Source organism: Anoplophora glabripennis, unplaced genomic scaffold (genome assembly GCF_000390285.2).
Source record: "Anoplophora glabripennis isolate ALB-LARVAE unplaced genomic scaffold, Agla_2.0 scaffold190, whole genome shotgun sequence".
In the NCBI taxonomy this organism is placed as follows: Eukaryota; Metazoa; Arthropoda; class Insecta; order Coleoptera; family Cerambycidae; genus Anoplophora; species Anoplophora glabripennis.
The window spans coordinates 385,041-410,618 of record NW_019416301.1 but is presented as its reverse complement, the minus strand read 5'-3'; the positions used below and the strand labels follow the sequence as shown (position 1 = coordinate 410,618).

At 31.1% G+C, this 25,578-nt stretch overlaps 1 protein-coding gene across 2 annotated transcripts in view; it reads right to left on the bottom strand.

Moving 5' to 3' along the window:
- Positions 1-605: 605 nt before the first annotated feature.
- Positions 606-25,578, bottom strand: part of LOC108907287 (UNC93-like protein) — a 146,820-nt gene continuing 121,847 nt past the window's right edge. For both annotated transcript variants that reach the window (XM_018710897.2, XM_018710898.2), the window contains exons 5-7: positions 14,529-14,688; positions 13,198-13,465; positions 606-976 (exon numbers count right to left, since the gene is read on the bottom strand). In XM_018710897.2, the coding sequence (XP_018566413.1) occupies positions 702-976; positions 13,198-13,465; positions 14,529-14,688 (703 nt within the window). In that variant the 3' untranslated portion in view covers positions 606-701. The remainder of the gene's footprint in view (positions 977-13,197; positions 13,466-14,528; positions 14,689-25,578) is intronic.

Here is a 25,578-nt window from a genome sequence, read left to right as displayed (position 1 = left end):
CCGAACAATATTCCGCAGATAAACTTCTAATAGTATTTTTTTCTTTAAACATGCTGTTTCATGTCTATAATGACTGGGCTATTATTAAAAATTCAACATATCATATCCAATATGGCGGATGGAAAATCTACAAACTCGATATTTTGGTCGATTTAATCCCCCAGACTTCAAGTAGTCAGTTGAAACCAATTTCTTCATAACTACATCTTAAAGGGTCCGCTGTTCATTTCATAACTGGTCTCTTGGGACCCAAACTGGGCATAGCTCTTTATTTCTTCTCAATTTCCAGTTATTACTCCAATGGAATTTTAATAACTAATTCTTTCGTTCTTCACCTTCAGCAAGTACTTTCTTTAGTTTTATATTTCGGCCTCTTATGTTTGATTTTCCAAAAAAGACGTTACTTACGTCGAGACAGCACGTTTTTTATATCCATGTTCTAGTATTTTCTAGGTCTCCGATAACGCATCTCGAATCGAATAGAATATAGTCAGACATCTTCTAGAAAACTGCAAAATTTTAAATTTAAAATCTAGAAGTTAATTAAGTAATTAATAAGATAAGTGGGTTTCCGTAACAATATTGTATGTCAGTAAAATGAAATATAAATAAAAACTTGTTTTATTCTATACTATACACTGTATAAATATTTTACAAAAATATTTAGGTACATCACAGAAAATTGTCAAGATTGTTACAATCTATTCAGCTACTTCTCCAGTTTTCTCGGGGCCGTTAATAAGTTCAAATTTCCCCTTTGTCTCCTTGTCTTTAACCCGGCTTTTATATTGTTTGAACTCCACGCCAGTATATCCAAGAGCCCCGATAATCAACAGGCCCAGCAGCAGATAAATTTTTACATTAGTACATAAATAAGGGCTGTATACGTATGTTATTACGGAACCCGTCGACTCCCATAAGCGAAAGTTGCTGTAAGAGGCCTCTTCTTTGCCGGGGAAAAGGATACCACTCAGAGCTGCAACAAAAATATTTTTTATTTTAAGCTGAAGACACGCAATCTTGCGTGCGTGGGCATATAGGTAAAGATTGTTCTTTATGTAATACAATTTATTGTTTGATTAAAAACTAAAATCTACCAAAAATGATTTATGGTGAATTTTTTTCTATATGAAATACAGTTTACTTATTCTTATTGAAAAAATAAATAATAGTGAAAATACAATTTAGATTTCTATAATATACACATAATGAAAAATAAACATAAACGAGCATTCTGACTCAATTTTCATATCATATTCCTTTGCATTTTATTTTCCACAATATAGCTTATTGTAGCAACAACTAGGAATCAGTAAGGAATTGTAAATATGTGAGGTATTTATATTAACAACTTTGTGTTCAGAACATTATTATTTGTCAATAGTGCGACGGAATTTGTAAGGATGAATGTTATAAATCAACGATTTGTTATTTGCTCCAAGTATCAGGCAACACTAAAGACAATCAGTTCTAATCCGATCAAATCCAAGCTGGTATGAAGTTGTTCCGATGCTTTAGTATTGTTAGAAAGTCAAAACGACGTAACACTTAGATACATGGTTACAAACGCACTGCTGCCCTTCAAAAACCATAAGTTTGCTAGTTTTGTTGTTAAGACAGTAAGGCGGATTTGGGTTAAAAATAAAACCCAAAAATATGACAAGGTACCCCTGGGTAAGGGCAAGCCAATAAGTTCTTAAATCATAAAACATCAAAGGTGTTGTCGATAAACCTATTGATCGTAGATCAATAAGGATAACCAATACGACACTGCAAACTCAGAAAACTTCGAAGTAATACTGGCCTGGTAGATCATATCAGGATTAATAGATGCAACCCCACGAGTGTGAAGGCATAGAAAGAGTTTGTTATAGACTGTTTGGAACAATTCGGAAGCTGATAACAATGAAGATGCCACTGTCAGAACAGTGGAACGTAAGTACAATACATCCAACTTTAGAATAAGGGACTCTAAGATGTGGAGGTCCATAACATGCCTGCAGTTAATAGTAGGGGAAAAAGATGGTGAATCTCATTATTTATTTTATTGCAGATGAAGATTGAAACTTATCAAGGGTAAATTTTCAACTATCGTTTTTTAATTCGGAAAGAAAATGTCTTGATTATTTTTGAAATGAAGAATTGACAAACATTACTTGAGATTCATGAGGTCCATGAAAAGCAACGAAACTTATAATTTCTCTTAAGATATATGTATGTATACCAGCAATAAATCTTGTACTGATAGATAAATTGAATATTATTAAATTCTTTTTCTACGAACAACAGTTTTTAGAAGATATTCAATTAAAGTTATACATATTTCAAATTGGATTATAAGCTCAAATAAGTAAATTAGCTAAGAAGTTGGTCGGTGAATAAATGAATAACAGCATGTATAAAATGAAGAAAAATGCGCACTAAGCACGACGTAACTAGCTAAAACTATGAAGGAATTTGGCTTTGGAATACTACATCTAGAAGGCTGTACCATAGCAGGCATAACTTTTGTATGTGCCTAGGTAATTGATTTAAATTCCAGGAGTTTGTGACAGCATTGTTTTAAAGGTACTAATAATAAAAATTCACATATTTCATTTTAAATATTGAATTAAAGAATTACTGTTTAAATAATTAGAATATTTAGATAAGTACATACAAATAATTTTTTGGCATTATTTAAGAATCTTTTCTTTTATGGGTAGGAAAATAGACTATGTACAACCGTCGTCGCCTAGGATTTAATTGAATAACTTGTTTTTCCACTAGATGTTGGCAGCAGCGTAACGCGGTCGGTACGAATGCTGCGGTGCCACCGGGGTAAGTGTGAGTGGCCTCATTTAAAGCAGAGAGATGTTATTCCGTTAAAATACTCCAGTTAAAATGACAAGCGTGGTGGTATTAACCTTCAAATAATGCAGCAGTAAATTAATTTGTGTGCAACTGGCTTCCAGAATCTTTTCATAAACTGGAATATAGAAATTCGGCAGTTTTACAACATAAGTAGGCAGAAGACCAGGCGTCATGGCTAGATTATGAGTTTGGTCGGTAGGAATGAAAATGAAAAGATTTTTTAATAAATGAAATTCCAGTTATTTATTTAAAGCCTTTATAAGCAGAAAACACCTATTAAAATATAATATTTCAGTTTTTTGTGTTTTAACAAACAATTGCAGGTAATTTAATTGTTTACAACATAAAATAACTAATTTTCCGATAGATTTCTAGATTTTCATGGGTTCAAAAATGTTTATTTCTATCCAATTCTACTTCTAAGTGCGAAAATTGTTAGTTTTAGTTTGAACTAATGACTAATAGCTAAATATCCACCAACACGTTCTTGCAAATGGGTAAAAGATATAAGCAGTGCGTTCATTTACCAATTATCCAAATTGCATTTTGGCTTATCCTGTTAAATTATTCATGTTGCTGCTTTATGCCACCCAGCGTTTGTGTATCAACTTTTATAATAAAATGTTTTGTTTAAAAATTCTCTATCTAAAAAATTCTCACTTGTTACCAAGACATACGAGGTTTGTTCAGGAAATAACCGAGCTGTTTCAATTGAGTACTAATGGATGTATTTAAACCACATGGTCTTGGATCGTTAATATCTCATTTAGTTTTCGTGATATTGTTATTTAAGTGTTAGTGACAATTTATGAAATGTGCGATTTTGTGGAACTACGATGCAACATAAATTATTGCGTGAAACTGTGGAGAACTTTCACAGAAAGTTTCAACTTTTCAAACAAGCTTATGGAGATGATGTTTCAGGTCGTACGCAATGTTGCGAATGGTTTTCACGATTGAGTCAGTCAATTGAAGATGATCCTCGACCAGGAAGGCCTACGACTTCAATTGATGACCCTTTCATTCAGAAAGTCAGAGATCTGGTGCGTGCAACTCGCTGATTGACTGTCAGAGAAATTGCAGAAGAGGTTAGCATCATAATTAGGGCATGGCATGAAATTTTGACTGAAAAATTGAATATGCATTGAGTTGCAGCAAAATTTGTTCTTCGTTTGATGGCCAAACAACAGAAAGAAAATCCTGTGGGCGTTTGTCGTTATTATTGAAGGATTATTCAAGGTCAATGACGATGAAACCTTCATTCAAAGGATCATAACGGGAGACAGAAGCTAGGTTTACGACTACGATATTGAGACAAAAGTTTCGTCACAATGGATAGGCAAAGGATCTCCATGCCCCAAGGAAGCACGTAAGTCTCGATAGAGGTTTCGATCAAAGTGATGCTCACTGTTTTTTCGACTTTAATGGAATTGTGCATTTTGAATTATTTGCGAGGTGAAACAGTGAACCGTGTACTATCAAGGTATTTTACAAAGGTTACGTGAAAAAATCCGCAAAAAGAGACCACAGTGCCGAGACACCTCATGGTTTTTGCACCATTACAGTGCGCCTGCACACTCAGCTTTCTTAATTCGTCAGTTTTATTCCAAAAATCAGATTACTGTCCTCCCTCACCCTCCTTACTCGTTATTCTGACTCTTTGCGATTTTATCTTATTTCCGAAATTAAAATCAGTCCTAAAAGGATGCCGTTTTCAGATTATTTAAAGGTCATTTCAAATGAAGTTATTCAGAACTGCTTAGTGAAATGGAAAGCACCGCTGGAAAAAGTATGTGAATAGTAGAGGGGAGTACTTTGAAGGAAACAAGTATGAATAATGTATAAAATGAATAATAAAGATTTAAATAATAAAGTTCGGTTATTTTCTGAACAAACCTCGTATGTTAGAATTAATTTCTTTATGAGTATCAAAATTAATAATCGGTGAAAGACTAGATAATGAAGATAAGTAAATGAATTTCTTAAATTTTTTGTAAATTGGTGATTGTAAGTATAACATTTTATGCAGTATTAATCAATTATAATGCAAGTTTGTGGTAAGACCAAGAAATACGTTTTAGTAAAAAAAAAAAAAACAGCCAACCCCAACTGACTCCAAAATTTTATGTTATTATATACATGTCAAATTATGTTGATGAAATATTTTTGATAACAGTAGAAAACTGTAATTTTCTAGATAGATTGTTAAGTATATCGGGTGATTCAGTTTGATATTCGCGGCCTCGTTTCTCTTTTGTTTTATCAAATAGCTATAACAAACCCTATATATTTTTAAATCGCCGCTCAAACTCTATCAAATGACATTGTTAGATCGTCTCCATGGTAACATAATGTTAAAATTGCTATAGTCAACTGTTTTTGTTCAAATGGCACACTATATATTTTTTTATCAATTCTGAAAGATATTCTTTTTCTGCATTCAGTTATATAAAGAAGTCTATAGTTTCATTAGAAATATTGCTAGAAAAATAGCAAAAAAGATGAACCCTATTTTCAGTAGCTTTATTCTGAAAAATGATAGCCAGCTGAATTGACGTTTCTAAATAACGGTTTTTCAAAATAATTGATATTTTGTACCTACCTATTCTATCTATACCTAATTACTATTACTATAACATGAATATTTATAGTAACCAAGAAAAAATAGATATGATTTTAATTTATGGAGTGTTGAAAGAACGCTAAAGTTGCCAGGTATTTATACCAACATCGTTTTCCGCAAAGACAACTTCCATCGGATAAAATTTTCGGAAAGTTCGCCAGGAATTTGGACGCAGTTGGTTTTCAAAAGAAATGAAGAGTTTTTAAACCCAGAAGGGTAAGAGATGAAGAACATTCGATAAAGATGTTAAATGGCCTGCTATAGATATCCTGATCTTATTCATATAGATTTCTTTCTTTGGCATTACCTAAAAGAAACAGTTTACTCTTTGTCTTTAAATGATATTGACTACCTTAAAAACAGAATAAGAGTAAAATGTCGGAGATTAAATGAAGAAACACTAGAATGTGTTTGTAGAGAGAGAGTGATAAATAGAGCTATTCTGTGTTTGGAAGCAAATGGAGGTCATTTTGAACATTTGAAATAAATATTGTTTTAAATTGTTATATTATTATCGTATTAAAAATAAAATATGTTACTTTAAAAAACATAGTAACTTGTTTTCGCAGCTGGCTATCATTTTTCAGAATAAAGTTACTGAAAGTAGGGTTCATTTTTTTGCAGTTTTTCTAGCAATATTTCTAATGAAACTATAGACTTCCTTACTAGTTGAACGCAGAAAAAAATATCTTCCGGAATTGATAAAAAAATATATAGTGTGCCATTTGAACAAAAACAGTTGACTATAGCAATTTTGACATATGTTATCATGGAGACGATTTAAAAATGTCATTTGATAGATTTTGAGCGGCGATTTAAAAATATATAGGGTTTGTTATAGCTATTTGTTAAAATAAAAGAGATACAGGACCGCGAATACCAAACTGAGTCACCCGGTATTTAACCTATGTCAAAAAAGAAACTTAATTTTTCACAGTACAGAATATTGTAAATCATTAGAACTTTCTCTAAAAAAATTGAATATGTAGATATACTATAAATAAAAAAAGCAACAGAATATAAATGTATTTGGGTTAGATCAACTTCTTCACTGCCATGAGTATTTACATTACTTCCTGCACATTGAAGCTCATTTTCGGTATTAATCTTACGTAATTTTGGCACTGCTCCAACAGGAAAGCATTTGTCTCCAGGCGCTGGCATGCGTTATCTGTTTCGGAACTCACGTAGGAGACATTTCATGAATTAATATAATAACACCGAATCATAGCGTGCTGAATATATCATGCTATGTCACCTTTTCCTAATTTAGTAAGCAACCCATTTCACTTAGTAATATGTATGTAGCGAATGTGCCTTCTTCATATTCTTGTTTGAAAAATTGCCACAGTACTAGTAAATGATTTACATAAGTCTAGTATAATTTATAGAAACATTAAAGAAAAGACGAATGGAAAAAGTTAAAATTTATTAATCTATACGTACACTAGGAAAATACGAGTTTTTTAAGTACAATGTATTTCGTAAAAAAATACGTTAAAAGAATATTTTACTAATTATGTTAAATTACACGACCCCACTATATGTTTTTGGGGTCGCTGAACCCGAAACCGTTGTCCGTTTGGCTCGTTCGTGTCTGAGTTAATGTCAGTTTAAGATCAATTGTAGAGATTCAGCTGCCAACAGAGTAAACCTACGTATCTATACGTTTTTGAGGTTACTGAATCCGAATCCGTTGTCCATTTGACTCGATCGGCTTCGGGTTAAAGTCACTTATATATCTATACGCTTTTGGGGTCGCTGATTCCGAATCCAGGGTCCGTTTGAACCGATCGGGTCTGTTAAATATTCTCAAATTCTATATTCGAAACACTCAAGTTAAGCATTTATGTATAGATATTTTGTTACATTGTTGATTCTCTACAACTGACATTCAATTGACCTTAAATCAAAGCTAATCGGGTCAAACGGACACTGGATTCGGATTCAGCAACCCCAGAAATGAATAGATATGTAGGTTTACTCTGTTGGAAATTGATTCTCTATATTTGACTTTCAATTGACCTTAACCTAGACCTGGCGGGATCAAACGGACACCATATTTGGATTTAGTGACCCTAAAAACATATAGATACCGTGGTCTTGTCTTTCGGACCTCCCACTTTATTTTGTAGGGTCGTGTTACTATTGTCATTGCTCTAAATACTTTTATAATAAAATGTATCGATTCACCTTCATTCATAGTTGCTTCGTTTAACCGCTAGAAGACATCAGAAATAAATTTAATTTTTTTTCCATTTAACTTGACCGATTTGAATGAAATTTGATAGTACTGATGCATAGCCGTCACTTTTTGGCATAATAATCGGAATAACTGCATTTGTACCTTCAATATTCGGATGTTAAAATTAAAGGCAAAAAACGGATGTGGATAATTACAAACAGTGAACGTGTTTCCAGTTTCGCGCCATTGTTATATCTTGTAGCTACAAAAAAAAAATTAAAAATTAAAAATTACGAACATATGTACATATCAAAAACATATAAATAATAAATCAAGTTCTTTTGCGACATTAACAACCTATTGAAATTTGATAATGGACATGTGTTACAATAAATAAAGATGAAGGTGAGAAATCGCATTAAATGCGTAACAAATTCAGTAGATTATCCTTAACATCACAGTTAACGACGAGTGAGGGTCAAAAGCATCAGTAAAATTAAACCCAAAGGGAGATCAACAACTTCGAGTCAAAGCTGCCGTCTGGCTTCAAATCTCCTGATATATTATCATTATGAACCCCTCTAATTTGATTATTGTCTTTTAGGTCACAGAAATGTTAACGCTCATTTAACTTTCATTAATTTCAACATAATCATTTATTGTAAAATGAATTATAATATGTATAAGGCCTGAAGTCTAATATTAATATTAATTGTAATTATAATAATTATTATTATTCAATATACAGGGTGATTCAGAACTTATCCAAAAAAAAAGTTCTAGATGTACAGGGGACCCTTACAAATACAATTTTGTAAAGAAAAAATCAAAAAGGGCAGTTCGAAAATGATTTAAAAATACACTTCTGCACGGCACTGGAAACTGGTCCACTGTAAAACCTGACCTCGCACAATGCGACCGGCATGGCGGTGTGATAAAAACGGACAAAAACTTTCGCAAGGAAAGAAATATGTAAATATAATTTTATCGCACCTATTTTATATCGGCAAATTCAACTGCTTTTGCCTTTATTAATTAATACAATTAATTTGTGTTTTTAAATAATAAAATCATTATTTGACATACCCGATTTTACAACAATTGTTCAAAATCCACCAACGTGTAAAGACATTTAGGTCCGTCTTACTCAGTTTCTACGAACTAACACAAATGTTGTCTTGCTTCACCATAACACAAATGCTTCACCATAAATTAAAACGATATCCATCAACTCCGAGTTGCTATATACGCAAACCATTTTTGACACTAACTACCCATTTTTGACACTAACTATTAAAAAAATATTGTAAACACCACAGGTAAATACTGTTGCAACGACGATTGCAAACTACGATTTCAGAATTCGGAGTCGCTGAGGCCACGTGGCTCTCCACGCGCATTGCAAATGACGCTAGAGACTACAGTTGTCCAGCTATGTAGTCGTTGAAAGTACTATAACTTCAATAATTTTTTTCTCGGAAACTATAAGGATTTTATAAAAATTTTTTTTTACGATATTGACTCCATTTCTCATGCCGCATTTATTCCCAAATTTTTTTGGATAAGTTCTGAATCACCCTGTATAATAATTAGTATTAAATATAATTAATATTTTTAATACAAAGCATATAATATATTTCTAGAATATGAAGAGAAAAATATTTTCTATTGTAATTAATTAATGAATTTATATTTTCCTTTTATCGTTTTTATTTAAACTTTAATATACACGTTTAATACCTTTCTAGTATCAAATATTTCTTAATTTACAACTTTTAAAGAATGTAGACAATCTCACAAATAATACAATAGCTCAGTAAGTTATTAACTTTCTGCTAAAAAAAGTATCTGAAATATATTCTAAAAAGTTTTCCCCTTAATTAATGTTTACCAAAAAATATTTGTGACAATTATTCAAGAAGTCAAAGTCAGATCATCATTAGAAGCAAAGTTACGGCCTATAAACTAAAAGAATTCATTTACATGAAAGGCTTCAGTGCTTCCTCCAATGTGCGCTTTTTAAATATTCTAAAGTAGAAAAATGGCGTGGTGGTGACAAAGGCCCAAAAAACAACCTACAAAAAATCGACATTGACTTCTTTATCAGAAAACGGAATAGTAGATTTCAGGCAGCTTCAATAGTATCAAATATAACGAATTGTAATATTTTTGGGATTACTCTGGACAGCAACTGCAAATTGAGTTGGGTACTTCATTACAGGTATACTGGGTACAGGGTGATTCACTATATTTTGACCCCCCCTTTAACTTTTTTGTTTTAAGAGTTATAAAAAAATGTGAAATACAAAAGTTGCACGATATTTTATTAAGTTTTCGAAAATGATAGTAGAAAAACAAATGAAGTTCAAACAAAATGGCCGCGGATGTTAACTTTGTTAATTTAAATGGAACACCCTGTATATTTTTACATATTTGGATAGAACGTTCCCTGTCGAGCACAGTCATATATGGTTTATTGGGTCTATCTCTAACAATAAGCGAGATAATATTAAAAAAAGGAAAAGAAGGTTTTTTTTATTAAGAAAATAAGATATTTTGTAATTGTTGGACATCTTTCAGGCATTTCTGCCTTTTCTCCAATTACGTAAGGATTTAGGTTTATTTGTAATATATTTTGACATATCGAACATTGATATAGTCCAAAATGGGTATAAGTATTTTAAGTAAATCTCACTAATTAGACCGTGAGAGGCCTATTTACTCATGGACAGTGTTATATGGTAGTTATGACAACATTGTTATTGTTTGACAGTTTGTATTATTATTTAATTAAAATGGGTCACACAGAAGTAGAAAATTTAAATATTATAGGAATTAAAATAGAGTAGTTAAGAGTTAGAGTAGTAAGTAAGTAAGTAAGTAAGTAAGTAGAGTCGAGTAGTAAGAGTTATTAAGAGTTAGTTAGTAGTTAAGATATCCTAATAATACAAACTGTCAAACAATAACAATGTTATCATGACATTACTACCTGTCACGACCTACCATATAACATTGTCCATGAGTAATTGGCCTCACACGGTCTAATTAGTGAGATTTAGTTAAAATACCTATACGCATTTTGGACTATATCAATGTCCGATATGTCAAAATATATTACAACTAAATCTAAATGCTTACGTAATTGGAAAAAAGGCATAAATGCCTGAAAGAGGTGTAACAATTACAAGATGTCTTATTTTCTTAATAAAAAAACATATTTTCGTTTTTTAATATTATCTCACTTATTGTTAGAGATGGACCCAACAAACCCTATATGGCTATGCTCGATAAAGAACGTTCTATCCGAATATGTAAAAATATACAGGGTGTTCCATTTAAATTAACAAAGTTAACATCCGCGGCCATTTTGTTGGAACTTCATTTGTTTTTCTACTATCATTTTCGAAAGCTTCATAAAAAATCGTGCAACTTTTGTATTTCACATTTTTTTATAACTATTAAAACAAAAAAGTTAAAGGGGGGTCAAAATATAGTGAATCACCCTGTACATATAACTACAAAAAGCATACCTATAGCTTTCTGGTTTAATTTAGAAGCTATTTTGGGCCTTTATTATTATTATGATTATGCAGCTGTTCTATGGAGGTCTAGTGGCAGCATAACAGAACAGTTGCACATAGCTATTACAGATGGGCTGCAGTGACTTCCTCTGATTTTAGGTTCCAAAATAGACTCAGGGGCAGGTATTAAGCATATAGCAGGTATATAGGCAAATCTGTTTGATCTCTACTTATGAACGACAAGAAGATATTATGTGGCTTTTACACGAATATTATCACATAGAATCACTTTTTTACCGTCCTGGAGCCCAAGCAGGCAATATATGGGGCCAGAACCAGTGGGACACCACTATGCTATTTAATTGACAATTTAATTATTCATTGATTGATTATTAATCAATGAAAGAATGGTCAGGTGAATTTGATCAGCGACAGATCAGGCTTCTTATAAATAGTTTATAAAAAGTCGGCATACCAAGTAGAAGCAATATTAAAAATATCACAGAATAGTTATGAATATCTAACAAGCACCTCAGTCGGGTTAAGCACTAACACGAACTGAAAGTTACTCTACACAAAGACAAAAATTCCATACAAATTCTTTGTTACTGTGTTTGTTACAATGGTAAAAAGATACAAATACCTCTCAGCAACATTTCTATTCCTCAGAACATCACAAAGCAGCTTGCGTTGCTGTAACACTAATCTGTTTTAAACAGGTGTTCAAAATGTCTCGCAAGACCTGGGCGCGTCTTTTTGGCGGAAGATTTCCTTGCAAATTAAGTTTCTTTTCGATTGGAGAAACTATGTATAATTAGCTTAGCTGTTACCGTTTTAGTTATTTTACGTCGGTTTATTTCTGCTACTATAGCTAAACACCGCTGCCAGGTGGCGAGCAACTTTCCTTCCTAGGGATGTTATGTCTTCCTATACAAACCTCGAGTAAAATTTGTATAGCTTCTGTGAATACGCCAACATACAGTGGACGAGCATCGCGAGCCTTCTCGGATGGTCACCCATTCAAGTACTAACTGCGATCAGCGTTGCTTGACTTTTCATATCAATGAAATAAATGACAAGTCGCTAGACCGAACTAGTCCCAATGTGTGATTATACCAAACGATCTATTGGATAGTATTAAACTCTTATATGACTAACTATAATTCAAAACACCTTGGAGTAATTTTTGATTCTATTTTATTATTCAAGAGTCATTGTTTTACATGTGCTAATTGTTACCAACACTTAGATTACAACAACTTCTGTCTCCTTATTTATAATACATATTTTTGTCAAAAAAAATCATGTATTAATAGTTCTCTTTACTGTTCATCCTCTGGTAATTTGTCTAATAAATTGAAATTATTAATAATGGATTGTGGATTTACTTACATCAGTCTTTAGACAAAAGTAAATTATGCAACCGTGATATTTACGATATGAAAATAAAAATTTTCTATACCTTATCTGTCTATGAAATCTGTTAACATGGTTTGTAAAAAAACTCTTCAAATTCTCACAAGTAGTATACGTACGATGTGTATGACCTAACGGTTTTTTGTTTGTCGATGTTAATATTATTAACTTGAAGGTTTTATATTTACATACCAACCTCTTGTATTTATCATATGTATGCAGTTTTTGACATTTTCTATGTCATTTTAAATTATCCCTTGAAATAAAAATACTTGGACTCCCTACGAGTTTCAAAAGCTGAAGCCTTTTAGTCTTTCAAAAAATGTTTAATTACGTGATCGGGAATGCCGCGTCAATTCGTTGTAATAAACCATGTATTGTATCGTTCTTTCTACCTAACTATTAGTTTAAAAAGAGTTGTAGATTTTTATGATGTATGAATGCATTTATATTTTATCGTTTTAGCTGTTATGTTAAAAAATGACGGTCAGGAATTTGTACGTCTATTGTTTGTTTGTTTCCGTCAATTGTATCATTTTTCCGGTTATCATAGAGACGAGTTCATTCAAATGTAAATTTAAATCACAGTGTATACTCACAATTAATTTGAACGAGCCACAGTGCATCGCAGATACCCCACAGACCAGATATTATGAAAAATATCATTTTGTTTTCTGCATACGGCCTCCACAGCAACAATGCGGCTAGCAGGCCCACATGAAGCGCCAAAGCGAAGCAGATAACCGGGTTTCTTCCTGTCAGTTTCACTATACTTCCGGCAAAGATCGAAGCGATACCGTTGCAGACACCAAAACATATCATCACGAATCCGATGTTGCCGATACCCCAGCCGCACGATACAAAGGACTGAAAGCACAAAACGGTTATTCATCATCATAGTCGGCAGTAATGGCATTGCTATTATTATCATCAATCAATCAAAGCTTCTACAATTTTGATAAACAAAGTGTATACGGTAATAAAGCAGTTTAAACTGGATAAATCAGAATTAGTGATATAATTTAAATTTTGTAAAACTAAATATGCATTGGAAATTCATATACATATTCAAATTAAAACGTGTTCTTTAAATAAAAAGTTTTAAAAAAAGTATTTAGAACAGAAAAAAAGAATTTACTAAATTTTTCACTAGCAATAGATTTTCCTAATTAATTTTGTTGAGGTAAGCCTTTTGTAATTATTTTTCAGATATTCTGGGTGTCCCAAGATGAAAAAAAAATCAATTAGAATGTTGTCCCATGTTTGGAGGATTTTTCTCAAACCTCTCTATTATTTTCAATTTCCCATTGAATTTAAAGCTTACCTACTTTGATAAACAGATATTGTGTCTAAAATGTAGTTATATTGCATCATTCTCTACTCAAAATAAATCTTCTTTTTATGCGATATATTTGCTGATTACTTAAAGGTAGATCAAATATTTTGCCACCTCTGAGTGATTTTATTTTTTTTTTAAATTTTGTTCGCAGGTCGGCAATAAATAAAGAAAGAAACGAAAATTATGCTACAAATTCAGTTTATAGGCACAACAAAATTGACTATTCAATATAAAATGTATAGATTCAGATACACATTATCATTTTTATATTTTATTTTAATCAAATTAAACGAAACATATATTTTCCGCCTACACTATTTTGTAATAAAAAATATTTAAAACATAATTGTTGAGAAAACTTATACAATTAATAGTAAGTATGGATATGAACATACATACATACGAGTATGTACCCACATGTAGTATTCCAATTTGATTTATAAAAACAGTGGAGGTACTTAAAATAAAAATTGAAATATAAACATGCCATCGATAGACGACATTCTATTTAAGGGTGTGCAATATGTATATTAAGTCACCCTGCGGTATACTCAAATTGTAGTTAGCTTGTCTTGCTATTATGAAACTTACGGCTGTGTAATCTGCTGCTATAAATGCTTGTTCAGCCCCAATAAACATTGTTATAGGTAATATCAATATTTGATAAGGATTTGCAAGTTGCTTCATTGTCACTGCTAACAACTTAAAGCCAGACAGTCCGCTTCCGCTTCCTTGTCGTCCCTTGCTATATCTACAAAATAAACGTGTTTGTTAGCTATTAATAAGTGCATTTAAACTAATTCTTAGGGCGAGTTAAATAAAATTAGAATTGTTTCTTTATAATTACAATTTTCCTAATGTAGGTCGTTTAGTTCTTCTTGAATAGCGTTTGGTATTAACATCTAGATACTTTAGATATACTTATTGGTATGTATAATATATAATAATTTATATTTTCATTTGTTGTAATTAAAAAAGAACAAAACATATCGAGATAATAATACCGAACGCTACTTTGGTAGAAAAAAAAAAACATATTAGCAGCAAGCTGTTAAGGAATATTGACAGTTTAAGAGCTCAATGCTTAATAACTATGAAAAATGTAATTAAAAAGCTTTCAAAGCTGTGACAATTTGAAAAGTGATATCGTATAATTTTGAAATTAATTTAGTATAAAATTTAGTAGAAGAGAGGAATTTCTATATTTGATTTTCATGTACTTGGGAATTTCACCACCACCTATGACATATTTAAATACTCCAGTGATTATGTATGTGACCTTTGGATTTAAAAATTAGAAGAAATATGTAAATCAAATAATTCTTAATTTTGATGCTTCTTGTCAATTAATGGACAGCATACAAAAATATTTCTCTTAATTCTAAATATAAACTGCATCTATACAAGTATAATAAAGAAATTAATAACAAGAATATTGCTCATTCAAAATGAGTTTAATACACCATGACTAGGTCTACCTAAATTTTTCGTAATTTTCGTAATTGATATTAGGTAATCGTTTTAATCAATTATAAGACAAAAGTACTTAATTCATTTAAAGCAATACTTTCTATACTGATAATTTCATTATATTCAACGGAATCCAAGCCAACAAATTTTTATCTTGCGCTGAGACAAACGAAAGAGCAAAATCTACAGCGGGAAAAATCGAATACTATTTAACAGACTATGGTCATAAATTAAGCGGAATGTTTTTCTAAATCTTAACAATTAAATAAATCTTTGAATACACTTAAATTACGTGGAAAAGAACCATTTAAAGATAGTTATGACACTTACTGGTAATACAGGTATGTCAAAGACCGATATCTCTAGCCTTCCTCCCCGATTTAGCATCTCGAAAAATAATAGTCACGTGAGGATAAGTCTGAATTATCCGCATAGAAGAAAAATTAGTAAATATAATATATAAGGTGTAACGAAATTCGCGGACACGGACTGTGGGATCATAATAAGCTAAATAAGGTGATAAAAAAGTGTCTTTATGATTTTTCATTCAGATCAGTATTTTTGAGATATAGCAGTATCAAATAGACAAAAATAATAAAAATATATGTCTATAAATTTCAATTTTCAATCATTAAATAAATAATTACGACAAACGAGTTACAACAATTGTTCAAAATTTTCACCATCTGCTGTTAAACATGCTTCAATACGTTGTGCTACTGCTTGAACGAAGTTGCGTATCATCTCTGGTGTTATTTGCTGTATTGATTGAAATAGGCGGTTCTGCAATTCATTCAAATTTGCACTGGTGTTCTATACACCAACGTTTTTAGGAAGCCCCAAAAGAAAAAATCACATGGCGTTAGGTCTGGAGAACAAAGTGGCCAAGCAAATGGACTACCTCTGCCAAGCCAACATCCAGGGAAAGTATTATTTAGGTAATTATGTATCGTGCATAAAAATCATATCACATTATAGACACACACTACAGTCATCTATTTCCAACAAAACAATAAATCACGCCAGAATAAATGGTACGCAACTCCGTTCAAGCAGTAGCACAACGTGCTGAAGCATGTTTAGCAGCAGATGACGAAAATTTTGAACAATTCATTTGTTATAATTGTTTATTAAATGATTAAAAATTGAAAATTTTTATTATTTTTGGATATTTAAAACGGCCGTAAAATGATAGAGACATTTTTTTATAACCTTATCTAGCTTAACATGATCCCACAGTCCGTGTCCGCGAATTAAGTAACACCCTGTATAAATAAATAGATCGAATATGTTTATAGAATTAGTCTCAATTGTACATTTTTATACCAGAGTTAATTTAAAATCAGTTAATAATATCAGACAGTGTTTTCGAATAAAATATATTCACTGTTAAAAGCAATTCCGACCATTCCAAAAAATTAAAATATATTTTTACATCCGATTATTTATTTGTAGTGTGTAGGAATTTATATATCCTATTAATATTGTGTCCTAACCAAGACTGTGATCAGGATGGTGCTAAATAAAAAATTCTTATAAAACCATCAAATATAGAAATTAATATATTTTCACAAAATTGAACAAAATCTTGAAAGTCATTGATCCTGTCAGACTGTATACAAGGTGTTAAAAAAATGTAAAATACTTCACAAGCAAAGAACGATCACGTCTTCGATTATAAATCTGTAAGATTTGAATAAGAGTATAGCGATAATTCAGACAAATTCAGACGTCGCATAATTTTTTTGAGCGGTACTTCACCACCAGTGAAATTTCCGGAAAAATAATAGTGCTTTCTAAAAGAGTAGATGGGATGCACCGTTTTTGAGAAAACTGCAGAATGTGACATGACAAAACAGAATTTGACTTTTTGTTTTAATAAATAATTTATTATGAATCCTTAAATTTCGCATACTAGTAAATTACTACTATAAATAGTATCTATGTAGTATCTCGTTGCATGGTGTCTCCATAAAAACTAAATATTTGGACATTTGTGATTGGAACAATTCATTCTATTATTGAAGAAATATAAAAAGTTAAATAGCGATTTTCTTAAAGATGTTACACCGAATTATGTATTACTCTAAGTTAAAATAGTAAAAAGCATTCAATAATAACACTTTCTATGATTTATTACTATACTAGTAGCAGATCACATATTTCTTTTACAAAATAGTTCATTCAACCACATTGTCTTGTCAGTATGTTTCGTTAAAGAAACCTCTGGTCAGTGCAGGCTAAATAAACTTTTGTCCATTCATTTTATTAAATGTAATAAATAGTACATAATGGTTTCGAGACTATATAAAAGACGGATTAACAAGGAATAAAGGACAAAGAAAAAATATATTTCTCCGGAATGACTAAATAAACTCCGAGACACAATCCTGTATTAGTTCACAAAAGTAAGCTCTACTTTGAAAGTGAAAATATAATTTTCTTCAGCGTTTCAAAAGGACTAAAAAACTTAATTTAAGAAGACAAGCAATCAGAAGTTTGATTAAATAGTTTGATATTTCTATGAATTAAGTCAATATATTTCATTTCAACATAAATTATAAAATATTATGTTTCAAACTCGCAAAATTACAAAAAAAATGCCTATAATCATATTATATAATAATTATTTAAAAAATAATGTAAAATGTTTGTTTTTATTAAATTATGTATTTATTTTAAGTGGGTTTTAATGTAAATTAAAAACATTTCTCTTTTTCCTTGAATAGAGTCAAAACGACGTTCCTTTAATTTGAGTTTCATTTTGAAGAAGAGGAAGAAATCACAAATGCCAAGATCTATCGTACAAACTCCGGAAATCTCTGATCATGTTTGTTTTTTAAAAACTGTCTCATTACGGGTGGGGTGTGTGTAGGTTCATTATCATTGTGCAACATCAATTCATTATTTATTCTTATTTTAGATAACATTTACCACACATTTTCTATAAATTGTTATAAAACGTCACAGTACACCTTTGCATCAACAATCTCATGAGGTGGAATAAACTCTTTTTACATGACACCTCAAATGTTAAAATCATCAACAAAGATTTGGTACCGCAAAATTAGTTCTACGAAAATGAACCCGCATACCTACATTTCGTTCATAGTGGGACAATTTTCAACAAATAGCGACTTCTAGGATTTTTTTCTCTTCACAAACGTATTATAAATGTGTTAACTCTAAAAGCATTTCAATTCAATCATAGAAAATTTTCTGTATAGAAGTCCAAAGAGACTACTTCGAATGTAATAATGGAAAATAGAACTTATGGTACTTAATCAATTACCTTCTACACGCAAATTCATGGAAAAGTTACTTCGTATAATAATTTAATCCAGGTTCTCACATATGAATGGTAAGTTAAAATCCTGATGACGGCGACTGTTTGTTGAGGTATTGAGTTACATTATTGCATATTTGTATTCTTTATTTGAGTGATAGTTACCATGCAGTTACGAGAATAATAAAAGTCTGTCCTTCGGTTTCTTGTGATATAATTGAAAACAGTACTCCAATATCAATAATATAATAATTGTTTTTGTGGTAATCTGCTTATAAATTATAGAACTTCATATCGTTTATAGGTCATCCTGATTATAAATACCTTCCGTACAGTACAGTCGTGTTTAAATATTCAAGGCACAATTACATTATTTGACCCTTCAACCGTTATAAACAAAAGCAGCCGTTATCTCTCTAATCTGTAAAGTCCTTTAATTCCATATAATCCTATTTATTTCTTTGTAGCGCCATTTCAGACTTCCTTGTTGCTGAAAGTATTCTACAATAATTATATTCTTGGTATTTCGCTTTTGCGTCCATTAACTGACATAAACGCTTTTTATCACGTTATTGTACCTTTATGATATCCCATACCATGGTAACTGTGGAGATAATGTAAAGATATCATATACAGAATCTTCCGCAATAAATACGAAAAGCTTCTAGAAGCATTTTTTTTCTGGAAAAATACAAAATGGTTTTTGATATAAAAATAGAGTCGTATTTAACCTTATAAATGTGCTGGAGCTAATGAATTTTTATCAAATTTAACCGTAATAATCTTAGAAGTACCTCAGGGATCGCATCTACGACCCACGTTTATACATTATATCAATAAATTAAAAGAATGCCTTAATTAATTTGTAAAAAGAATAATTTATTTATTAATATCGATCGATAAGATAAGATATTGGGGTCCTTAGGGTGACTTTCAATAGAAAAATTTTATTTGACGCCATATTAATAAACTAACGGGTTTCATTATGGGACAGTCGAAACAGTTTACTAACACATAAACTGTTTTGCTTTTATGTTATGTCTTAGTATTTAATAAAATTTATGTTACCTCAGTTAATCAGCCTCTAATAAAATACTGACATATTACATTATTGGGTATACATTTTTTATATTTTTGTAAATGTATGGGCGGATAATATTAATTTGAATAAAATTACACAGCCACACAAAAAAAGTGGTAGGTTCGAAAGGCGGCCATGTCATCTATGTGTCAACCAATGTACCAATGTACCAATTGCCAATAAAGTAAACCCATGTTGTTCGGGCTGGAGAATCTAAATCTGGTGTCCATTTGACATGATTAACTCTGGGTTAAGGTCAGTTCAAAGTCAAATGTAGAGAATCAATTCCCAGAAAAGTGAATCTACATATCCATATGTTTTTGGGGTAGCTGAATCCGAATCCGGTGTCCATTTGACTCGATCAGGTCTGAGTTAAGGTCAGTAGAAAGTCAAATGTAGAGAATCAATTTCCAACAAAGTATACCCTTTTAGAGTCGCTAAATCCTCTTCTTGAGAGCAGTTAGTAAAATATTTGTAAATTTTTAACATTTTTAAAATTTTGGATTTATTTTCAATTTCATTAGTTTCATTTAAGAGATTACTCAAATGTGTACTTTTGAAGAAAACTGATACGTACTTAATTTATAACTTAGTGACTACTATTGTGGGCATTTCGCCTGTTTGTGTCCCAAATTAGTAAATAAATAAATGAAGACTAAATATATACAGGGTGTATCATAATTAATAGCGCAAATTGAAACAGCTAGAAGCAAAAAAATCTTAGTAAACATGGGTTACTAAGATGTTTACTAAGACTGTTTTACTTCTAGTATTATGTAATTACAGCTGTTTCAATTTGCGCTATTAATTATGATACACCTTGTATAATGGACGTGCACATTTGCCTACTACTCCCTGTTCGTGGAATACGTGAAATATGGTTTAGATATTGAATTGGCTAATCATACACTTAGACAGGGAACGTTAATTACACAGTCGAGTAACTTTTCGTTGATCTCATTGTGGCCAAAGCACGGCTTTCCAATATTTTAAGGCTCTGAGCGAATGCCAAGTTGTTTATCTTATAACAAACAAGAAAATATTGTCTCTAAGAACTGTTTATTGAGTGGCTTTATTATAGTTAAACCTATATTATCCTCTACTTAAAAGTGTCCATCATCTAATCACAGATTTGTAGATTGTTATTCAAACTAAATAGGTGTCATTAGTCTGTATACATAAAAGTCAGTACATGCTTTATTTGGAATTTTCAAGGAAGTTCAAAATTTCAAATTCAAAATGTTTCAAGTATTTATTATAAAACAGTAAATGGCTGAACAATTTCGTAGCAAGTTACCACATTATCGGTGTAAATTTCAAGACACATATCGCTTTCTTCAGCCAAGATGAAAATTTTAATGGGTACATTGGTATGTATATAACAAATATTATTTATTTTGTGCTCGCGTTAGAGGTTGCACAGGATTAGTTGGGTGAATATCCTTTACATTAGAATTAGTTGTACCTATCAAATTTTTCATAGTTTTGAGAAAAAAATGGTACCTACATTTACATTAGCTGAAAGTAACAGTATTAAAAAAGTTTACATTAAACAGGAACAATAAGTATGTATAATACTTTTACCCATCCAAATAGCAAATTTTCATTATTTTTTGTCTCGATTGTTCATGTATGAAGTATACAAACGCTTACGGCGGATGAACTAATTGCTGCTGTTTCATCTCTATACGAAGAAACCAGTAAAAAATTTATCTAACGTTCTTTTAAAAAAATTTTGGTTTCATAAAGGCTTGTTTACACGGGGACAGGAGGTAAGTGGTAACTAAATTTTAAGTTACTGCTTTTTCTGCAAGTACTGTACGCACTGGTAAGTTCTAAGATTAGTTGTTGGTAAGTTCTAGTGCAGTTTATATATTTGCAAACCTGACGAGATGAATGTGAGGCAGCAATTTGTAGAAGAATTTAATGGCATACTACGCAATATCCTAAATATTATATTGGAAGAAATAAAAGAAGAAATATATGAAGAGAAAAATAGACCTAAACGACTTTGGGAAGCGAAAGTGGATCAGCAGGTGGGAAAAGTTCTGTGCAATTCGTCAACTTGCACCAAAAAAATAGAATAAATTCTATTCCAGTGTATTAAATTTTTACTTGCTCCATAACTTGTTACTTACCACATTTGCGCTGTTCAAATAGGTTCAAGTGACTTAGTTTAGTTAAAATTTAGTTGACTGTTTCCGTGTAAACAAGCCATAAGAGAAATGAAGCTTTACGCATTGTGGTTAAGTTGTGTAAGTTTTAAGATAAAAACATATTGCATTGAATGACGAGAGAGACGCATAATGACAATATTGGCATCAATGTATTTTTTCAAATCTTTGATGAATAATTATTAAGAAAAAGAAAGAAAGAAAAAGATAAAATTAAATTAATTAATTAATTAAAAAAGTAAATTATATAGTTATCGGTCTAAAATAAAAACAAATCTATATACTAACTATTTTGAATGTATCATTTTTGTTATGTACTTTGTTTTTAAAGGCGGAACATTTTAGTGAAAAAATATAAGAGACTGAACAGTTTCCGAGTTAACCAGATTTTAAATGGCAATTTTTGAATTGAAAAGTTTCAATAAAAAATGTCAGTAAAATATACAATGAAATGAAAACAACGTTAAGGGTTGTAATTTTCAACTCCTTTCGAGGAGCAGATATGATTAAATATCGGTGTAGGAAATCCTCTTCTACGTTTTTAAATTATGCGAAATACAACATAAACTGAATTCTGACCTACGCCTTCAAAAGATGTAGCCCCGATAGCTGACGTTTTTGAAATCGCGCCTTAAAGTTTACCCAATATCTAAGAAATACCCTGTTACTAGAATTGAAAATCTTCTAGATCTTTTACTATTTAGTATTAGCAAAGTAAGATTTTGCATACATACGAAGTAGAGTATTTACTTTTTGTTTAATATTTAAGAGTAATGTTTTCTTTAACATTTACGGTGAACAGTGGACATTTATATCTATAATACAGCTTTTTATATACGGATCTACAGTGATATACCTTGAATTTGGGCCACTGTCATATTTTTATTGGATATTGTTGATAAAATCTGCTTTTACAAAAAATAATAGACACCAGAAAGGCCAATATAGCCTTCGTATTTTCATTTAACAATACGGATTTCCGGAACTATGCAGGCAATACAGAGTACATTAGGATTAAAATTCTGATATCCATACATATTATTTTGAAAAATTTTAAATACATTGGTTAAATGGTTACTTTACATTTATAATTTTCTCTATATAAAAAATAAAAAGTATCTGATGCAATATCCTCAGAATTTATTGTAAGTATCAAATTTATTAAGCAGTGTTTTTTGCAGTATTTTTTTTCATACCAATGCATAACCATTAATTTCATGTTTTCAATTGTATATAATTTTATTGTTTCCTATTGTGATATTAATCGACTACAAATAAAAAAAAATAAATTATATACGCATTTAAAAATACAAATTCTACTATTGTAATAGAATTGAACCTACTCAACTTTATTTTCGATTTCATCATCTTTAAACTAACACAGAAAGGGGAGGAACCAATCACGTTTCGAGTAAATCACTTTACTATTTAGTTTTTTTTTTAGAGCTCACTTGTTTTCAATTCATTTATAACTAATAATTACACAGCCCCACAAAAATAAAAAAAGGATCGGATCTAGTATTCAGACCCATTTATTTCCATGTATTTTTTTCCGTTGAATCCGAATCTGCCTTCAGATTTGGCCCAACGAGTTTTCGGGAAAATTTAAAAAACAGGTCAAAATTTACAGAAAACTACTATCGACGAAAGTTATAAAAAATCAAACTATTCTACCAGCTCACTAGACATATGATTTTTCACTCGTTTAATTCCAATTTATCATCATAGAGTCAGATAAGCTGGTCCAATTTCATTCAAAAATATATTAAAATGTTTAAAAACGCAATTTTCATGGCATAATTCGTGTTGCAGAGTTCTGGATCCATCTTTTTATCCACCCACCCATTTATGAATTCATACATCTTTCTATCCAGTCGTTCATGCATGAATACGCATATTTATTCATCCACCTGTACCACCTATAAAACCCACCCGTCCACCCAACTATCCATCTACTTTTTGTGCTGAAAGATGAGATAACAGCCTAGAAGATTGAGAATGAAGAAAGTGCAATTTGTAATTCATCAAACATCCCAGATCTTGGAAGTCTTTTATCATTTTGTTTATCATTAGAGTCATTTAGAAGATCAAATTCTGATTGATTTGAAGTCAAGCCATTTGACCGACAATACGATTGACAACTAACCCTAAGGAGCAGTGGTAAATGAAGCAAAAACCGACCCAGACTTGTAAGCCCAAGAGAATTAAAGGGGCAAAACGTATTTATTTATCGAATAACTAAAGCAACATTCTTAATTATGTATTATCCGTTACTATAAAGTTCAAGGGCAGAAATCAAATCAAACGTTTCGTACGCATGATGAAATCCTTAAATTATTATATAGTTGCCAAATCACTAATTTGAGGACATATCTAGTAAATCAATATGTTAAATAGTAGCAGTTGTTGATATTACCGAATATGTTCTATTCTGTTTATACTCGTATTAACTTAAAATTCTTTGTTTATAAATACTGGTACAGTCACGTACCTAGTGCAATTGGAGTTTCATACCTAAACCATGTTTATCAAAAAAAATATGTAGGCTTTTTTATTCAGAAAAAATTAATTACTAAGCGCCATTTTGACTGCGCAGTTATATTCCTATTTGATCATCCAATTTAAAAATAAACTTCAAGACGCAAAAACTTGCTGTGTATATTTTGTGGAAAGATAAACCTATTATTTATGTAAATGTATGGATAGTTCATAGTGTATCCAAATCTCACATATTAATAGGATATGAGTAGGTAATAAAAATACTACTCCTGAAGTTAATCTTGCTTGAATAAAACATTATATTCAGTACTCTTTTGCTTTCTTTAAATGAATTGGTAATTCCCAAAAAACCTTTTTTTACTGGACGAGAAAAGTTGGTCAAAAATATGTAACTATGATAAATAAAAATAAGAAACGAAAAATTATTTCTTTGTAAAAATTTCCAAGTCATATTTTTTGAAGATTAATTGATGATACTATGTAGGAGGTGCGGTGCCAAAAAGATCCGAATCCCATAATAACTTTTCAGGATTGATGCTTTTGAAAAAGACTATCAAATAAAAGTTGTAAGACATCCAGACACCAATATTCTAGTGACCCTGGATTTGAACTTGATTTTCAACGTCAAAGCAAGGTTAACTAGAAAATGTTAAATTGGACACCCTATTTTTTATATCAGCAAGCGATGACGCACCTAATTTTACATGCGAATATGTCAAAAAATGTTTCCTGTATACCCCTGCAGGTCTTTTAGACGTCAAACTTATTTTTTTCTGAATAATTCGACAAAAATATTGCAAGCAATATCTTTTAGTCTAAGAGATTGGTGTCAAAATTCCTCGTGATTGGACTAATGGCCAATGTTGTTTTTAATGTGTTGGTCATATGTTGTATAACAGGGTTTCAGAATTTACCCCTTGTTGGGCAGGAGTTGGGGGTGCGGGGGTAAATACGAAAATCGCTCCGTGATCTGATTAATGTCAGCAACTCATAAAATATATTCTAGACCTTCGTGGGAGTACGAAAATAAAAGTTGCTGACAGTCTAGTTGGGACAGGGGCGTTTAAAACGGGGTAAAATGTACCACTTACGAGGTGTGACAATTAAGTAATGAGACTGATCCCATAAAAA